General features: G+C 32.4%; 2 protein-coding genes across 2 annotated transcripts; both read left to right on the forward strand.

The window, feature by feature from the left end:
* The first annotated feature begins 9,487 nt into the window (after nt 1–9,487).
* LOC130975430 (thiol-disulfide oxidoreductase LTO1-like) lies at nt 9,488–10,193 on the forward strand. Its single transcript, XM_057900229.1, has 2 exons — nt 9,488–9,704; nt 9,940–10,193. The coding sequence occupies exons 1-2, from the start codon at nt 9,488–9,490 to the stop codon at nt 10,191–10,193; spliced, it is 471 nt and encodes a 156-aa protein (XP_057756212.1).
* Nucleotides 10,194–16,270: 6,077 nt separating this feature from the next.
* On the forward strand, nt 16,271–20,053 carry LOC130976609 (patellin-6-like). The gene is made up of 4 exons (XM_057901517.1): nt 16,271–17,236; nt 17,879–18,003; nt 18,291–18,432; nt 19,547–20,053. Exons 1-4 carry the CDS (start codon nt 16,454–16,456, stop codon nt 19,799–19,801), a joined length of 1,305 nt encoding a protein of 434 aa, XP_057757500.1. The 5' UTR covers nt 16,271–16,453; the 3' UTR covers nt 19,802–20,053.
* Nucleotides 20,054–20,332: the final 279 nt, after the last annotated feature.

Consider the following 20,332-nt stretch of genomic DNA (forward strand, 5'->3'; position numbering starts at 1 on the left):
CCATGTGGATAAGGCACCAATGACCAAACTTGGTTCTTCTCAAATTGCTGTAATTCCTCCTTCATAGCTAACACCCAAGATGAATCAGCAAGAGCTTCTTGAATGTTTTGAGGTTCGATCTTTGATAAAAGAGCAATGTTGTTGGATTCGACTCTTTTCAAAGATGAACGAGTGGTTCTACCAGTGGAAGGATTTCCAGTTATGAACTCTTCAGGATAGTTTTTCAGAAACCTCAATTCTCTTGGTCTTCTTGACTAATTTGAGGATTCAGGTTCCTCTTGATCAACATTTGCATCTGCATCAGTGTTTTCAGCTGCGACAGGAGATAATTCCAAATTGTCTCCTGCAGAATTGGGATTTTCGCTGCTAACAGGTGCAACTTCATGAGAAATTGGATTTTGTGGAACTGGTTTAGTAATCTTTGGAACCTCAGCTTCAAATCCTGGACTATCTTCAATACAAACACTGGGAACATTGTTAGATTCATAGAAAGTGACATGCATGGTCTCCTCAACTGTTTTGGAGTTCTTGTTGTAAACTCTATAGGCCTTGCTATTTGTGGAATAACCTAGAAAAATGCCTTCATGTGTTTTAGGATCAAATTTTCCTAAATTTTCTTTGATATTCAGAATGAAACACTTGCATCCAAACACATGAAAATAGCTAACATTGGGAGGATGCCCTTTCCAAAGTTCATATGGTGTTTTCTTTAAAAACTTCCTAATGAGGGTTCTATTTAAAACATAGCAAGCTGTATTTACAGTTTCAGCCCATAAGAACTTGGAAATTTCATATTCACATAACATAGCTCTAGCCATTTCTTGTAAACTTCTATTTCTTCTTTCCACAACACCATTTTGTTGAGGTATTCTTGGACATGAGAAGTTATGTGATATGCCTTGTTCATCACAAAAAGATTCAAAGAATTGATTTTCAAATTCCTTACCATGATCACTTCTAATTGAAACAATTTTAAAACCTTTTTCATTTTGAATCTTTTGCTGAATTTCTCAAAAACAGAAAAGGCTTCATGTTTATGAGCAAGAAAGAACACCCAGCCGAATCTAGTATAATCATCCACAATTACCATGCCATAACTCTTTCCTCCAAGACTTTGAGTCCTAGTTGGTCCAAACAGATCAAGATGCAACAACTCCAATGGTTTCTTAGTAGAGACATCTTCCTTGGGTTTAAAAGAGGTTTTAATTTGTTTACCCATTTGACAAGCATCACAAATGATGTCCTTATCAAACTTTATATTAGGAAGACCTCTAACTAAGCCTCTCTTAACAAGCTTGGAGATTTGGAACATGCTAGCATGTCCTAACCTCTTATGCCACATCTATTTTTCAGATTCCATTGAAGAGAAATAGGTTACATTTTGAACTTTTAGATCATCTAGAGTGATACCATAAACGTTATCACTTCTTTTGGCAGCAAATAAAACAGCCTCTGTTTTCTCATTTATGACTCTACAATCAGATTTCCTAAAGGTTACAGCATATCCAAGGTCACACAATTGACTTATGCTCAATAGATTATGCTTTAACCCATCAACTAAAAAGACACTATCTATGCAAGTTGAAAAATCTTTGCCAACCTTACCAATGGCAATTATTTTACCTTTACCATTATCTCCAAAAGTGATAAATCCTCCATCATACTTGTTGAGTTTAATGAAGAAAGCATCCCTTCCGGTCATATGCCTTGAACATCCACTATCAAGATACCACATGTCCTTTTTCTTCTTGGATGTAAGGCAAACCTCATTTTCATCTTCATGGTCTGTCATCAAACATAGCTGAGCTTCTTGATCTGAGCTCTCTGACTTTGTGTCGTTCTCCAAGTCCTCCCATGTTGCCATCATCACCTTCTTTTTGTCTTTCTTGAATTTTTCACCTTTTCTTAAGTTGAGGGCAATCTGACTTGAAGTGACCAGATTCCTTGCAGTGATGGCATGTGAACTTGACTTGATCTTTCTTGACATCTTTGGATGAAGAGCTTCCTTTGCCTTTGCTTTTGAATCCCAGTAGTTTTCTCATTTTTCTTGCAAAGAGCACCATTTCTTCATCTGAAAAACTGTTATCAGATTCTTCTCCTTGGGCTGTCATTCTTGATTTTAGTGCTATACTTTTTTTTTGTCATCTTTGTCTTGAGGCATGTGAGTGGTTTCATAGGCCAGCAGCTTGTCTCTTAGCTCATCATAGGTGATTTTGATCAAATCATTCCTTTCAGAGATGGCTGTGCTTTTTACTTCCCATTTTTTAGTGAGACTCCTCAGAATCTTCCTCACTAAGGTTTCTTCAGAGTAGCTCCTTCCCATGGCATCCAGATTGTTGATGATTATTGAGAATCTTTCGAACATTTGATCGATGCTCTCATTCTCCTTCATGCTAAACATTTCATACTCCTTCATCAGCATGCCAATTCTGGTCTCCCTCACTTGCTTGGTGCCTTCATGGGTGAGTCTGAGTTTGTCCCATATTTCTTTAGCCGTTTTGCACCTTGACACTTTTTTGAACTCTTTAAAACTGATTGCACAGTGCATCAGGTTGATTGCCTTCGCATTGAGTTCAACCTTCTTCTTTTCTTCCTCTGTCCACTCGTTGTCTTCCTTAGCCACAACTTCTCCATCAGCGTTCTGTTTGGTGGGAACGTCTGGTCCATTGAGGATGATCTTCCAGATGTTGTAGTCAATTGATTGCACAAAGATTCTCATTCTCTCTTTCCAGTATGGGTAGTTGCTACCATTGAAATAGGGAGGTCTATTATTAGACTGCCCTTCAGTGAGAGTGAAAGCCACGATGTTGGGATTTATGTTGTTGGCCATGGATCTTTACTCCAAGCTGTGAAGCTTGACTCCTTGAGACCTTGCTCTTGATACCAATTGATGGTTCTATATGAACTTGAGAAGGGGGGTTGAATCAAGTTAGCTTAAAACTTAGAGTTTCAAACTCTGTTGCAGTGGAACCTTAAGTTGGAGGAGATTATTTGAAATTGTCTCATACGCAGAACATTAAAAGAGTAGAGAAGAGAGAAAGGAGTCCAGCATGTATCCTGGTTCGGATTCTCAGTGCCATGAATCCTACGTCCAGTCTCCACCACAAATCATGGTGGAATTTTTACTATAATTCTCAGGTTACATACACCAATACTATTGAATTAATTCCTAATTCAACTAGTATCTACCCCTAAGCTTCCTTCCCAAAGCTTAACATCCCAAAGTGCTGTCTCAACTTGGAAGGAGAATCAAACAGATTCAGACTTCACCCAGTGCTATCCCAACTAGGCAAGGGGAACTAATCCTAGTTCATATACCCAAATTACATCAGAAGAAAGAGTGGCTATTTTGCATCACTCTTGCCTTTTCTCTTTTGCCTTTTGAACCTCACATATTTGCCTTTTCTCAAAATAGAAAATAACGCAAGACAGCCATAACACAAAGATTAGAATTAAGCTTGAGTAGAAGAAAAAGATTCCAACTCAATGTATGAGATGGTGCTCTGTATGTGTGTTCTCTTTTTCTTGCCTTCAAATTATGAAGAGAGGCTTCTTATATATCTTCAACTTGGCTTCGTTGTTGCCTCTTTCATTTCCTTGTACCAGCTGTATGTTGGAGCTGTCTCAGCTGGCATGCAGTCCTTGCTCCATTCTGCTCCACCACCTCTGCTGTCTGAGGAGCTCGTCCACCATCTCTGTGGTCCTTTCTTTGCTTTCTTTCTTGGCATGCTTCTCCTTTTGTATTCTGCTCTATTTTCTTGCTGCTACTACTCTTTGCAAGCTTGTGTTTTGCACAACCACGATCCACAGCAGAGCTTTTGCTGATGTCCTTGGGTTAGTGGGGGTCCTTGTGTCTTGTTGCTTTGCTAGAGCCCCAGCTGTCCTTGATGTTGACAGATGTCCTTGTCTTTCTTTTCTTTTTGCCAAATGTATACCCTTTTATTATTGCTGAACGGTGCAACAAGAATGAGCTTTGGCTCTTTTACATTGTGAAGCACTTGTTGGACTTGGACATATGGGCCTGCATCACTAAATACTCACATTAAACTATATTGGGGTTTCCACCCAAAACAATGTTTGTCATCATAACTTAACCCAAAATCAAACTAGGCTCAAAAATAACCCTAACCCCAAATATGCGGTGTTTTTTTCTGTGCTTTTCATCTTCTTCATTCCTTTTTTTTGTCTTGTTGATATTAATGTTTAGAAACTATGATGGAAGGTGATAGCACTGCTGTAAAGAGCTCTGTCCGCTCACCTTCTAATGGCTACTGGGCAAGGACGCAGAACCGTAAGAGGACAGGACGAGTTCCTGAATTGTGTAGCTGTGGCTGCTATCTTATTTTGAGATATGTACAAATAAACCATATTACTCTAGGGTATGCACTCTACCTTGCTTTATTAAAAAAAACGGAAAATAAACTCCAACTCAGCAGAAATACTATCAAATTCTAGCAACAAAAACAGCAAACAAAAATATAATTTTCAAACAAGTCTCACATTATGATCATACAAAAGAAACATTACTTCTTTGCTAAAAAAAAAAAATTGGAACCATAACTTTGCTTTCAACAATGATAGAGCCACAATAACCTTCTAGCTGAGGAGCAGATAATATCCTTCGATCCTTCAGCGTTGTTGTAGTTATCGCAATGTATACAACCCAATAAAACAATTTCCGAAGTAGCGCCATTAAAGAAGTGGAAGTAGAGAAGATGGACAAGTGTGTTTGTATTTGATCACAGTTTTTTTTTAGCAAAAGAAATCTCCAAACACCGTTGTTTTGTCCAATAATAAGTGCCAAACCAAAACGAAATTGTTTTACAAGTATCCAGTATAGTAAAAGATGGCTACATCAACACTTCAACAATTGATTCAGCACTAAAAATAATGCAAAAATTATTATAGTGCCCAAAACTCTATCCGACCATTATAGAAAAATTTAAATCTCAATGACCATTTTGATTTCGAGTAATTATATGAATTTCAAAGATTATTATAAAAATTTATTCTTAAAATATCATTATGATATATTATAAAAAAAAATTTGTAATTATTTTTCTATTTTTTCCTCAAATTCCGTGAATTTCTAATGGTGATGTGTAGGAATGGAAAAAACAAATTAAAACTTATTAAATCCAGTATATGTAAAGATTACCTATTATATATAGAGATGAAAACGGAAATCTATTAAATTTCTCTAAAATAGAGACATATCTCCATGAGTAAATGAGAACGGTACGGAAAAAGATTTTTTTATTTGACGAAGACCTGTTGAATCCTATATTAAAAGCCAAAATTAAATTTTGTGTACAATATTATTATTGAATATAGATAATACATGAATAATCTTATACGTGTGAAATGGTTTAATTTAAACTAATATGAAATTTTATTTATTAAAATTATCATTTAAAGTTTTACATATATAATATTTAAAATTATATATTTATAATAAGATTATTTTTTATTTTTATTATTTTCAAGTATTTTTTTATTATTTTAGTTAAATTTTTTATTCTCTAACTCGACCAAATTAAATTTATATATATATATATATGAAAAATTAGTGTAAATGTCATAATATTTCTAAAATATTTTTATTTTTTGTATTTATATGTTTTATATTTTTAATTACGTAAGCTTGATTAGTTTAGGTCTTATTAATATAAGTAAATATGTAATATGATAGGTATGTTTTTAAAATTATATTATTTATTCTGTTTTTAAAAAAATTAAAAAAAATAAAAAAGTTAATATTTTCATGTATTATATATAATATTTTAAATAAATTATATTGTTGAAATATTTTGATAAAAAATTATATTATATAATAATATCTTTAATAAAATTAGTTAGTTAATAAATTTTGAATATAATAATTTAATTATTTATCAAGTAATATAAAATAAATTTTAATTATTTTATATTTTATGTTACAATTTAAAATTTTATTTTAATATAATTTTTTAATATTATAAAAAAATTTTACATAATAATTAATTTTATTGAATAAAGAATACTCATATTTTTGTATTTATATGTTTTATATTTAATTATTTAAGAATAAAAGATTCTGTTATCCTTTAAAGTATTGTATATTAAAGTATTATCATTTAAAATATTTATTTATGTATTAGGATATTTTGTATTTATTAAAATCCATCAATGCTCTACTTTCATATTAGTCTTTAATTTTCATTCAATCAAATCTATTAATCTAATAGTCTATATAAATGTGGCGCATCCAATAAACACATAATTGTTGTGCTCGTTTTAAATATACCCCTAACTTTGTGTTGTGTTTTCTTAACAAATAAACTATGAATTCTTATCTTTTTAAGTTAGATCATATTTTGTTATGTTATTATTTAGTATTATATTTAAAGAATTTTAATTTTTTTTTAAAGTAATACTCACATATATCTGTTGAGATCTATCTCTTTTCATAGAGACCAATAAATAAGAATATGTGATAAAAAAATAAAAAAATTATAAAATATTATTTTAATTTTTAATATTTAAACTAAATATTAATATTTGTTTTTTTTATCCAAAACATCTTATTCCACTGTATTTTAGCCGTCTAAACAAAATTAAATTTGTTCTTCTAAAATTATCGTTTTTTGTCTATTATGGGAACTTGGATGTCGGACTGAACTGAGAATAAAAATTCCCCAATAAGCTGCATGATCCATCCAATCTAATCTATGTAAGAAGTTCAGTTTCAACCAACTTGGGTTGGTTGAGTGGTCAGCTTACTCGTCCATTTAAACAAGTGTTGGGAGTTCGAACCACGTCTTGTGCATGTAACAATCCATTGGCCAGCGACAGACCCTTAAATGAAGCTCAGATCCGCGATACCGTTTGGATAAACAAAAAAAATCCAATTCCATCTTTTGAGACTGTGTAGTGTGCACTAGTTTAAAAATGAATAAAATAAATAAATCACACAATTTAGTAATTAAATATGGACATGATATAAACTGAAGTTTAATTTACATTATACTAATTTAAATAATGATAATACTGTCCCTTAACCTAAAATTTAAATTTAATTATACTATAAATATCGATAACATAATGGCCCCAAATTCAAATTCAAATTACTATAACTTAAAATTTACACTACATTACACTACTAAAAAAATTAAAACTAAGCTGCAATTACAATGTACTCATATAAATATATAAACAAATTAAATTTAAATAAATATTTGAATTATATATAAAATACACTAATATAGTTTAAAATAAAATATCAATTCCTATACTGATTTTTATATTACAGTAACATAAAATTACACATAACATAAAATATAAAAAACATAAAATAAAATAAAATAAAATAAAAATATAAAATATAAAAAAGGAGAAGAAAAGTTAAATTACTTGGTTAATTTTTATAATCTTTTTAAAATTTATAATTAAATTTTAATAATTTAAAAATTTTTAATTAAGTTTTTATACCAATTTTAATTTTGTAATTACATTTTTGTTATTTTAAAATTTTTTTTAATAAATTTTATATAATTAATTATGTTATTTTTTCTTTTACAAATTTACCCTTTATCCCTTCTAATACCCCTCATTTTCTCCAAAATCCTTCATTCTCACTTTAGTATTATCTCCCCTAATTTTTTTACTTTAGTGTTATCGCCCCTAATTCTTTTTTGTAGTTGTAACTGCTAATAGGTTTTTGCCCTTGAAGAGGTTGTCACATGGAGGCTATAACCGCTAATAGGGTAATAGGTTTTTTCCTAGAATAAATTTAAAAAGTTATTATTTTTTTTTAAAAATAATATTGACTTTAATGATTAGTATTTATTTTTTATTGAGATTTATCACAATTTGTCCAGTTACTCAGCGAATTAGAAGTTCGCATGATCGGCGAGCTGCGAAGAGATTCGCCTAATTATAATCTCACGCCTAATATTTCACTTTGATGGTTTTTTTTTAAATTTTATCCTTAAACTCACTTCTCTCGATTCTCTCATGGAATTTTCTCAACTTCTTCTCAGCCTCACCTCAAGTTAGTATTCTTATCTTTCTTCTTGTTTTTATTTAATATTTATATTATATTTATTTATCAATTTATATGATATTATTAATTGAATAATTAAATTAGTATTATACAAAAATAATTATTAATTATTGTAAAAATAAATATTTAAAAATAGTTAGATTAATATTAGGTGAATAATTAAGTTAGTGATATGCAAATAGTTGGATTAAAATTATATAGAAGTAGTTATTAATTATTATAGGAATAAATATTTTAGATTACTTTATAATTTTAGAATCGATAATAATATATAGAATAATTTTTAATTATTATAAAAATAAATATTTTTAGAGTAAATTATAACAGAAATAAATAGATTAATGTGAATAGTTAGATCAGTATGATGTGAATAGTTATATTAATGTTATGTAAAAATAGTTATTAATTGTTATAGAAATAAATATATAGAGTTGATAGTCACAATTCTATCTGATTGGATGTTATTACCAATTTCTGAAAAAATTTTGTCACACAAATCAACCAGATAAACAAATAATTCCAAAATATGGATTTTGAAAAAATAATTGTGCTTTACGTCGTCATCATCATATAGCCGATCATTATGCCAAACAAATAAAAATAACACTATTAAACAGATCGATGAAATTAGTAAAATTATCTGCGAACGTATTGAACAATATAATACCGAGGTAAAGATTGTAAATATTAGTACTGTACTTCAAGTAGGTGACGGTATTACTCGTATTTATGGTCTTGATGAAGTAATGGCGGGAGAGTTAGTGGAATTTGAGGAGGGTACCATCAACAAAGCAAATTTACCAATTAAGTTATTTAAATAATACCTTCTATAATAAAAAGTATTAATTAACTGCTTCTATTGAATATCTGTAATAATTTTTGAGTAAAGGACATTTTTGTCTTTGATCTTTTTTTTGCGGATATTTTCGTCCTCAAGAAATGGAAAATACATTCAAGTTCCTGATCCCTGAAAAATGTGGACATTTATATCCTTCCGTTGAATTCAGCCATTTGCACTGAACAGAAAAGGATGAGCTGGCAGAGGTGGCGCTGAGGTGGCCGTAACGGAGGACAGGTGGCATGGAGCATTTCGTAACAAGACATATAAGTCCCTGAAGACAAAAACGACGCCGTTTTTGTAACCTCCCCCAATTTCTCTGCCTTTTCTTCTTCCTCCATCCTTTTTCCCTTCCATTCTTCTTCCTCGGCCCTGCCTCCATCACCGCCGCACAGCGGTGCCTCTGTCAGCCACCATCAACGTCGGCGAAGCTACTAAAAGCTTAAGCTACTAGAAGCTTCCACCACCATGGCCACTTTCACCTTCTCCATATCCCTATCGTCTTTTTGTTCCTTTGTGCCCATTTGGCACCACCGTGCTCCCAACCACCGGAGCTTGGGCCTCTTTGACGTCACACAGCGTATGAGGTTGCTGCCGCCTCTCAAATGCTCTGCCGCAGAACCCGACCAGGAAATCAAGGTTCCTGCCACTTCCTCCGGCTCGGCGAATGGACTCATAAGCTGACCACGGGGATCGTCGGGATCGGCTTCCTTGAAACCTCGTACCTTACCTACCTGAAGCTCACCAGTTCCGAAGCATTTTGCCCTATCGGTGGTTCTCCCTGCGGTGACATACTCAACAGTGATTACGCGCTTATTTTCGGTATTTTTTCTTTGCCTTCTCTTGAATGTGTTGCAACTATTCGATGGTGCTTGCAATTGAATTGTTCTATGATTTGATTCTGTTAAGGTTTCGGCTTGATGTGTGTGTTTGCCATATTGTTGTTTTATGTGTGATTCTTTTTGGTCTCTGGATTTTGTGGTGTGAAGGGTATTATTTGCAGGCAATGTGTTTAAAAGAATGTGTGAGTGACATTTTTCTGTTTTGTGTTTGATAGGTGTTCCTCTTCATTTGGTTGGGATGGTGGCGTATGGCTTGGTTGCGGCGCTTGGTCTGCAATTGACCACAAAGAAGATGTTGCCTTTTGGGATTGGCAGGTCCAGCTTCCAGCTCATGGTGTTGGGAACCACTACCTCCATGGCAGCTGCTAGTGCCTATTTCTTGTTCATTCTCAGCACAAAATTCTCTAGGTCGACTTGCTCATATTGTTTACTTTCGGCATTCTTGTCTTTCAGCGTTGATGGTGGCTGACGGAGGCGCCGCTGTGCGGCGGTGATGGAGGCAGGGGCCGAGGAAGAAGAATGGAAGGGAAAAAGGATGAAGGAAGAAGAAAAGGCAGAGAAATTGGGGGAGGTTACAAAAACGGCGTCGTTTTTGTCTCCAGGACTTATATGTCCTGTTACGAAATGCTCCATGCCACCTGTCCTCCGTTATGGCCACCTCAGCCAGCTCATCCTTTTCCGTTCAGTGCAGACGGATGAATTCAACGGAAGGACATAAATGTCCACGTTTTTCAAGGATCAGGGGCTTGAATGTATTTTCCATTTCTTGAGGACGAAAATGTTCACGAAAAAAAAGGTTAGGGATGAAAATGTCCTTTACTCATAATTTTTTTTACTTGTTTTCTGTGTGCTGACTGATTGCATGCAGAACAAATTTACTCAGGGTCGTCAGACGTCTCACATCTGATGACATGTTAATAAATATAGATAAAGATACTAAATATAACAAATTCATTATAATTTAATAATATTTTTCATGAGAACTGAATATAACAGATTTATTACGATCTAATAATATTTTTCCATCATAATAAATTACTAATAAATAACGGTGTTCGAGTCATTTTACAAATAAAAAGAATAAGAGAAATAGGTAAAAGAAGAAAATAAATGAATTTCTATACAATAGTACGAATGAATTCACCTTATAGTCTTATACTCATCGTATATATATCGTTAGGATTCGTGACAATTCGCCTAATGTCAAAGTGAACTGAGAGGTGGAGCATGCAGTTCGCCTAAACATTAGATGAGCTACAAAAAAATAGCGATAATTAAAGTTATTTTATTTTTTTTAAGAAATATTTTTTTTACTTTATTCTAAAAAAAAATAGTAAAGGGGAATGGCATGATGAGCGACAATTGAATTTTGTTTTTTTTTTTCTATTTTTTTATTGTTTTTTATTATTATTGTTAACTTGTTATCATTTTTTTATTTATTTATAAAAAAAGTATAGAGAGTCAATATCTCTTAACTAATATTGTAATCAACCTTTATTATTTGAAATTAAACGTTAAAAAATCCATAACTAAAAGCAATTGAAATATCTAAAACTAAGAAAAAATATTTAAAATATAAACAAAATAAAATCCATTAAGCGTAAAAAAATTAAAATTTAAAATTTAGAATATAAGGTAGTCGGAGGTGGCGCCAGTAGTAGCTGGCAGCGGATAATAGTTGATGACCGATGATGGTGGTCGATAGTGACTGTCGACAGACAGTGATAAACGATAGTAGTTAATGGTAGTGATGAAATTATAGTGGTCAGAAAAAAAAGGAGTAAAAAGAGAAATGTATAAAAGAATAATTTTTAAAAAATGCTAATGATTTTTTTTAAATTGACTGAAATTAATTGATTACTCGTTGGTTTCTTAGTTCTCTTTGTTATTTATGTATGTGTATTTTGAATGTTTAGGAGGACTTTAAAGATGTTAAAACTTGTGTGATCACTAATTTTATGCAAATTAATCGTAATTTGTTAGATACTCCTAATAAAGTAAAAATATTAAAAGTTATTTTGGTGAAAAGAGGAATCGTTTTCTGATATTGATTTTGATGCAATCTCAAACATGATTAGAAATGAAACGAGAATGGATTGGTACTGTTATTATTCTTGTTTATGTTCTGCTCTCTATTAGAGCATTGAGTCCATGAAAATAGGAAGAAATCTCGCTATTTTTTCACTTTTGCTTTTTGCTCTCTTTGACTTTTTTGAAGTACTTCTCTTGAAAATCTGGTTATTGTAGGAAATCGATACTAAAAAAAATTGTAATTGAAGATGGTGGTGGTAGTGAGTATGACTATAATGATAATATCATATTTTTAAAGGGTAAATACCGTATTTGGTCCCTGACATTTATTTGTGGGGTATAGCGCACCTTAATCATTCTTAAATCTCAACTAGGCCCCCATACATTAAGAAAAATAGACCAATCAATCTCTGCTACCGGATGGCAAACAGTTACCTACTAATGTGTTAGGTAACAGTGTCAAGTGTCAAACTTAAATGGTTGCAGGGACTAAAAACCCCTCCCTTTCTCTTCTTTTTCTTTCTTCTTCTCTTCCTCCCCATCATCAATGGATGCACCGATAAAACCAGGCGAGCAAGAAGCTTTACGCCCCTCTTCGTCAATCATATTATTATGTTGATAATCAACACAGCCAGCACAAGCATCACTATCATCATCCCAAATTATCAAGATCGAATCTTTGACCCTCAAATAGAAATTTCCATCAACTCTATTATTCCAAAGCAAACCTTTGACCTCTTTGTGCACTGCGTTGTACAAATTCAAAAGTAAGTAATCAAACACATATGAAATTCACGCTGTTAGCCGTGTTCTCGTTCTACTTCTCTGTTGCCACAATAACATGCTCTGATGGCTCCTTTTCTACTGGCATCTCCCCTTTGATTAAAGTCACGATCGAACCTTGCTGAAGGATCTTCGAAATCTCCCACCTGAATCTACCAGCTCTTCTTTGTTCAGAGTCAAATTTCAAGATCCGAAATCAAACCACCATGAGAAAAGCTTCTCTATTGATTGGATTGGTCTCTATCCTCGGAACTTAATGTAGGTTGAGAGGAAGTACTTAAGACATAATTTGGTATGTCCTTCTTGCAGGAAAAATTTTAAGATTGTGGAGGTTGATAGTGATGATGATGGGTCTAAAGAAGAGAAAAAAGAAGAAGGAAAGAAGAAGGAAGAAAAAGAAGAGATAGAGAGGATGTTTTTAGTCTCTGCAACCATTTAGGGTTGACACTTGGCACTGTTACCTGACACGTCAGCAGGTAACCGTTTGTCATTTGGTAGCAGGGGTCGATTTTTCTATTTTTTTAATGGGTGGGGACCTAGTTGAGGTTTAAGAATGATTAAGGTGCGCTATATCTCACGGAGAAAAGGTCAGGGGTTGGATAGGGTATGATTTTATAAAATTTACTGTTAATAGTGATCTAATTAAAATTTTGAGATTAGTGTAAAGATCCAATTGAAAATTTTAAAATTGTAAGAAGTTAGTCACAAATTTGAAAAATAGTTTAATTTGCAATAAGGTCTTTGCTAGTAGAACAAATGTTAGAATTAATAGAATATGTTTCCACAAATTAAAAGTATTCATAATTAAAAACCTAATTAAATCTTTAAGCACATATTTTTGAAAGGAATATTCTATTAATTTTAATATTTTTGACATATAAATGATTTAATTATAAAATTAAAGTAATGTAGGGACCTATTTGAAAGGAAAAATATATAGAGACTTAATTGTAAATTTGGTAAAACTATAAAGACTAACAGAATAATTAAACTTTTGAAAAAACTATAAAAACTTACAAAATAATTTAACAAAAAAAAACCTACTTAACTGCTCGAGTGTAGTGAAAAGAAAAGAAAAAACAATATGTGAAGGAGATATAAAAAAGGAGGAGATTGATTTTTTGTTAAGTATATATAGAGGGGAACCACAGCAAAGTTAGGTCCCCCTTTTTTCCAACCTTCTATCTCTCGTAGATTGGAATATGGTGCCTCAATCTGTGGCTAAAGAATTTTAATATGGAATAAAGATGTGTATTTTTTTTGGAAATGGAGATTTTTGATGTATATTCAGGTGGGTGGATGTTGCAGAAGTGCAGGCACAATACGCAGGCAACGTGCTGACTCAGCACGCAGTCAACGTGTTGGACACTTGTCCAAATCACACGCAACACGCACCATTCGTGTTAACACATGGCGTTAATTCGTTCAACACGCATCATGCGTGAATCATACATGGCAACCTGGCAAGCAACATGCAGGTTGCGTGTTGCACACGTGGCAGACACTAGTTAGATGGCGTTGCAACATGTAACCTGCAAGGTGAGTCTTCTGCCTATAAAAAATAAAGCTTGTAATCATTTTGCTTCATTATGAGAGAAGTGTTTTTCTCCAAGGTCGGTACGATGGAGGGCACTGCAAATATAGTGGTTTACCACAACAGTGAGGTCATACGAAATAAATATGAGGAGGTGAGCTTTGCATGTGAGATTATGTTTTCGTTTGTGGTTCCGTGCACTATAACATTTGCGAAACTACAGTACGGGCTCTGTCAAAACATAGAGGCTAATATTTTAAAGAGGGTGATCAACATTCTCGACAGGAGTCCGGTTGTCTATTTGGCGATCTGATACATTTTGAGGTTATGCCAATCGTCAACAAAATAAATATTCAGCTGATATTTTGTATTCACCAACAAACTCAGGTGCAGCACCCAAAATTTTTTTTATAAATATTTTAATTATTTTTTAAATTAATAACTAAAACTTTACATAACATCACAATAATAACCACAATATTATAATAGAAATTAAAAAAAATATATGTCTCTCATTTATTAATTTTAATAATTGTCAGTAATATTATATTATAATAATTAATAAAAAGCATATTATATACATACTAACAACACAAAAATAGAAAAAAAACCTAACATTAATTTCGAAAAAATTATTATTACTTATATTATTTATTCATATTAAGATTTAATAGTATATTTAGATAAAAATTATTCAAATAAATAATGAAAAATTATTAAATTAATGTTAACCAAATAAATACTAACAAATTAACTTAAAATAATATACTTACATAATTAGAATGTTCTAAATAGTTAATGATATAATTTTCTGCAGACATATAATCACGTACATATCATTTTAGATATTTTAATATTACTCTTAACTCTAAAACTAACTAATTACGCCTAACACAATAAATAAAATGAAATAAAAAAATCGTTGCTACTGATAATTATGCCCATGTCTTCATGAGACGAGACTGTATATTGATAGTGAAAGGAGGAATGAAAATGAAATGAAGTCAAGCTCCGCTCCTCCTCTGCCTTTATACAATTGAAGCCAAATTTAAACATTAATTGACACTAGTTTCTAGAGCAAGATTTGCCTCTTGCATGAAGACAGCCCACAACACGTTATTTGTGTGTTGGTGCATGGTAAACATGTGGCGGCTCGATCTTACCACGCATCCTGCGTGTTAACCAGATGGAGACACCTGGGTTTGCATGTTTGGAGCCGCTGGTATCAGATGCTGCGTGTTGCTTTGCAGCTGTCATGTGACGAATTTCTATTGAGAATCTCTAGTAAAGTTATTTCGAAAAATTGCGTCGAATTTCTGCTATGTCAACATGTTACCTGCGTGTTGTCTAGGAACACGACATGTGATGAATCTCTGCTAGGGGTATCACAGAACTTACGTGTTGAGCAATATTTCTAACACCTCCACAATTCTGTAAAACATTTCAAACACGAATATTTAACTAAAACACCACTTTCTTTTTCATATCTAAAATAATTTCTGTCAATTTGTATCTAATTCGTCATGGCTCATATCATTTTGTGATCCTCTTCTACTCTCTCGATTTGCATTATGATCAGTCTTGACCCACCCATTCTATTTACCACTTGTGAAGAAAAATGAAATGAATTTGAGTAAATAAAGTGGTTTTGATTTGTTTTAAGAAATAATAATTTTTTTAAAAATAAATATTCAAATTAATCTTCAAAAAATATTAGATTCGACATTTTAGTGTTTAATAAATTGTTATTTTTTTAAAAATTCTAAAAAATTATTCTCATATGACACATTGATTCTTTTATTATTTTAAAAGAGGATTAATTTAGTTTGTAGATATATTTTTCAGATTTAATTATTATAAAATAAAATTTATTAAGAATTTATTTGTTAAACATACATATTACAAAGAAAAATAATAAGGAGTGATCGAAATTTATTATTTTTTGTTATTACTTAAACATTAATTTAATTTTTTAATTTAATAATCAATCAATATATTTTATCTCATATTTTTAAATATTAATAATTAATTAATAACTAAAAACAATAAATTTTCATCGCCCTCTAACCTTTCTTTAAGTAAAAACTTTTTGAAGAACATAATGAAAAAAATATCCGCGGGTGTGTGGTATCCTTCTCAGTACACTGTTTAAATTTGCTTCCGCCATTTACTCAGAACAAACAAGAAGCTAACTTCAAACTCCGACCACTTCTCCTAAAATACACAAATCTCTTCTCTTCTTTCTTCTTCTTCTTCTCTCCTATTACACCTTCTTTTCCTCTCTCTCTCTCTCTCTCTCATACCAAAAAGTCAAAAAACAAAAAGCTCTGTTTTCTTTGTCTTTTCTTCCATTCAGAGAAGAAAAATCAGCCATTGTTTTCATGCAGAGATTCTCCACAGTAGTAATGGACACCTCGACACTCCTTTCTTCTCCTTCTTCTTCTTCTTCTTCCAGTTCTCTTTCTCCTTATCCCTTCCACAAGCGGAGCATCTTCACCACCGCAACTTCTTCCTCTTCCTTCAAGGAAGACACCTACTTCCTCTCCCAACTCAAATCCTCTGAGAACAAATCACTTCAAGAACTCAAGAACAAGCTCAACTCCATTGCTTCTTCTGGAGAATCCAACAACAACAATGACTATTATTCGATGTGGGGCATTCCATTGCTCACCGGAACTGAAAACGCCGACGTCATTCTCCTAAAGTTCCTCAGAGCAAGAGACTTCAGAGTCTCTGATTCCCTCGCCATGCTTCTCAAATCCCTCTCATGGAGGAAGGAATTCGGTGCCGACGCCATTGTTGGTGAGGAGCTAGGCTTCAAGGATCTTGAAGGAGTAGTAGCTTATATGCAAGGCTATGACAGAGAAGGCCACCCTGTGTGTTACAATGATTATGGCGTGTTCAAAGATAAGGGAATGTATGAGAAGGTTTTTGGCGGTGGTGGTGATGGCGGTGATGATGAAGAGAAGCTGAACAAGTTCTTGAGATGGAGGGTTCAGGTTCTTGAGAGGGGTATTAAGCTTCTGAATTTTAAGCCTGGTGGGGTTAATTCTCTCATTCAGGTTACTGATCTTAAGGACATGCCGAAGAGAGAGTTAAGGGTTGCTTCTAATCACATTTTGTCTTTGTTTCAAGATAATTATCCTGAAATGGTGGCTCGCAAGGTAAATTACTAGTTAATTTTGTTAATTCCAGATCAATCACTTTGGTCTCTAACAGATTGGTTCTTTGAAGAGGGATTAATTTGTCTGTATAAATATATATGTTTAGGTTAATTTATTTTTAGTGTATATTTTGTATTTTAAGGTAAATTCTACCCTTGAAGTTCATTTTAGTAGCTGATTTTATTATACATTAACATGGTCGTATTAAAAATATGATTGAAAGCGATAGAAATACCAACCTATTCGATGAGAGTAATTCGAAGACTTCTAAAGAATAAAAATTTGTTGTTCGATAGCAAAATGTTCTATCTAAAATTTGATAGAGAGCAATTTGAGTATTTATTTTTCTTATTTTTTAAATAGGATGTGTTCCATATTTTATTTGTATTTTTGTGTTGAGATAATTGGCAAATTGTGCCTACTTTGGTGAATTCGAGTAGATAGATCAAATGACCCATGTTGTGGTGTTGTTTTTATTTGAAACATGAACAATTTTCTGTTTTTGGTGTGAATGGGGTTGTGGATACAGATGTTTGATGACTGTTATTAATGTCATCTAATTTCAACTGCACCTGTGGTCTGGTTTGACAGAAATTCCACTGTTTTCTTTTCAATTATTTATTTACTGTGGTTGGTTTCCAGATTTTCATCAATGTGCCATGGTACTTCTCAGTGCTGTATTCAATGTTCTGTCCATTTCTGACCCCAAGAACAAAGAGCAAGTTTGTGATCTCTAAAGAAGGAAATGCTGCTGAGACACTTTACAAGTGAGACTAATTGTTACTCTATGTAATGTTTAATTTTTTATCTACAAATAATGATTTTTCTTTCTTTTTAATTTTTTCCAAAAGTTTCTTAATTTTATCTATAACAATATTCCAAAATTACCCTCAACTTCCTTATCTACTTTTGATTTTGTGTTTTAATTATTAGTTTAAATTCAATTCCAAGGAAACACCTATACCAATAAAAGGTGCTTCTTACCCCCACAATTTCTCCTTTTTCTTTTTGGTTTGGAAATTTGAGGTGTGGCTTTTGTTGTGTTATTGTTCAGATTTATCAGGCCTGAGGATATTCCTGTAAGGTATGGAGGACTGAGTAGGACTAGTGATTTGCAAAATGGTCCCCCAAAACCTGCTTCTGAGTTCACAGTTAAAGGAGGAGAGAAAGTTAACATACAAATTGAAGGAATTGAGGTAGACAATTTGCCACATTCTTATATAATTTTCCCTGGTAACTAGTAACTGTTGGCCTTTAGATAAAGGCTATTCCTCCTTTTGGCTTCGAGTGAAAAATTTATAAAGGAAGAATGATAAAAAAAAAAATTGATAAGAAGTGAGAGAAGATAAATTTGTCTTTTATGTTATAAAAAGAAAAAGAAAATGTAAAAGAGAGCTGTATACAAAAAATATTAAAATAGTGCAAACATCATTTCAGTTCTTAAAGTAGCCTCTCCTCCCCCTATGAGCCTTATTCCTTTGAATTTCCAAGTGTGACATAGGGAGAGTGATATCTTGAGAAACCATGAATTTTATAAATTTCAAAGGTATCTTTTTCCAATTCGTCGTGGAATAAGTTGTCTCTTAACTTTGTGATAAAGTAGGATGCTTGAACATCAAGCTTCCTTTTTTGTCTTTCCTATTATAAAGCAACAAGGCTAATAATCCCTCTTGAATTTAATCACACTTAACCTTCTTCCAATCACACTATTTTGTTCATGCTTTACATTGAAAGACCCGTTGCTTGGGTATATAGTAATAGTACCTTTTTTAAGTCTTGCTTCAACTAACCCACCCTAACAAACTAAGCAACCCACATTTTTTAAACTATAACCTTTTACTTTCTATGTATACGTGGCAATGCATTTTGTTTTCGTTAAAAAAAAAAAGAAACCAACTTTTAGTCGGAAATCATTTTTAATATGGAAATAGAGATGATGTTTTGTTTGAATATTGACATTTGAAGTGTATTACAGTATTGTGAAAATTATTCAACACGTCTCTTACGTGTTGGTCAAGATGTTGCCATGTGTTCAGCATGCTTGTTGGCTCCCCATCTATAAAATCCACTCACCTGTAATTATACCAAATAATTTCATTTTCAACAAAAACACTAATATTTTTTCATATAAAAAAAAGTAGCCACTTTTAGTTAGCCAACTTTGTTTTAGAATTTATAATTTAGAGTTAAGGGTTTATGATAAGATAAATAAACAAAATTTCAAGAAGTTGGCTGATATTGACTACACAAAAATTGGGTCTCTAATATTACTCTTTTCTTAGTTGTTAATTTGTTGTGATTGTTATATAGAGTGGTGCAAGTATCACATGGGACATAGTGGTGGGAGGTTGGGACTTGGAATACAGTGCTGAGTTTGTCCCAAATGAAGAAGGCAGCTACACCATAGCAGTTGAGAGGGCAAGGAAAGTTGAAGCCTCAGAAGAAGCCATCCACAACACGTTCACTTCAAAGGAATCAGGCAAATTGGTGCTCTCTGTTGATAACAGTGCCTCTAGGAAGAAAAAAGTTGCTGCTTACCGCTATTTTGTGCAGTTAAATAATTAAGCAGCAAATAATAATTATGTTAAGCTTGTGATATTTGCTTCTCTCTTTTTTAAAACAATAGTTTTTGTTAATTATGGTTTGAGCTTGTTAAAGGCTAATGAAGTTACTAAGCAGTGAATTGGTGTTATGTATAAAATTTGGAAAATGGGTGGTAGGACATGTTCAATTGGGAATTGGTATAGAAGAAAAAGCAATTAGCTTTGCTTGGTATTGAATGCGTTCATTTCATCATGATAATGAGTTTGTTGATTATACGCAGTATTGTAGTGTATTTGTTCTTACATCTCTTTGTTTCGGAGAAGTATCTGAACAATTTGGAAAGAATTATTGTTTCGGTCACAACACATGGGTTTTTAATTAAGTTGATAATCTTTTTCAATTTTTAATTATTAAATCAAACAACACAAGTTCTTAGTCAACATGGGTATGTGATAATTGTTACGGTTTTAATATCGAAATTTTTAATTGATAAATGGAACATTTTAAGCTATTAAAGTACTTATTAATAAACATTTCATTAGCAAGTGTTTG

This window comes from Arachis stenosperma, chromosome 4, assembly GCF_014773155.1.
Source record: "Arachis stenosperma cultivar V10309 chromosome 4, arast.V10309.gnm1.PFL2, whole genome shotgun sequence".
Classification (NCBI taxonomy): Eukaryota; Viridiplantae; Streptophyta; class Magnoliopsida; order Fabales; family Fabaceae; genus Arachis; species Arachis stenosperma.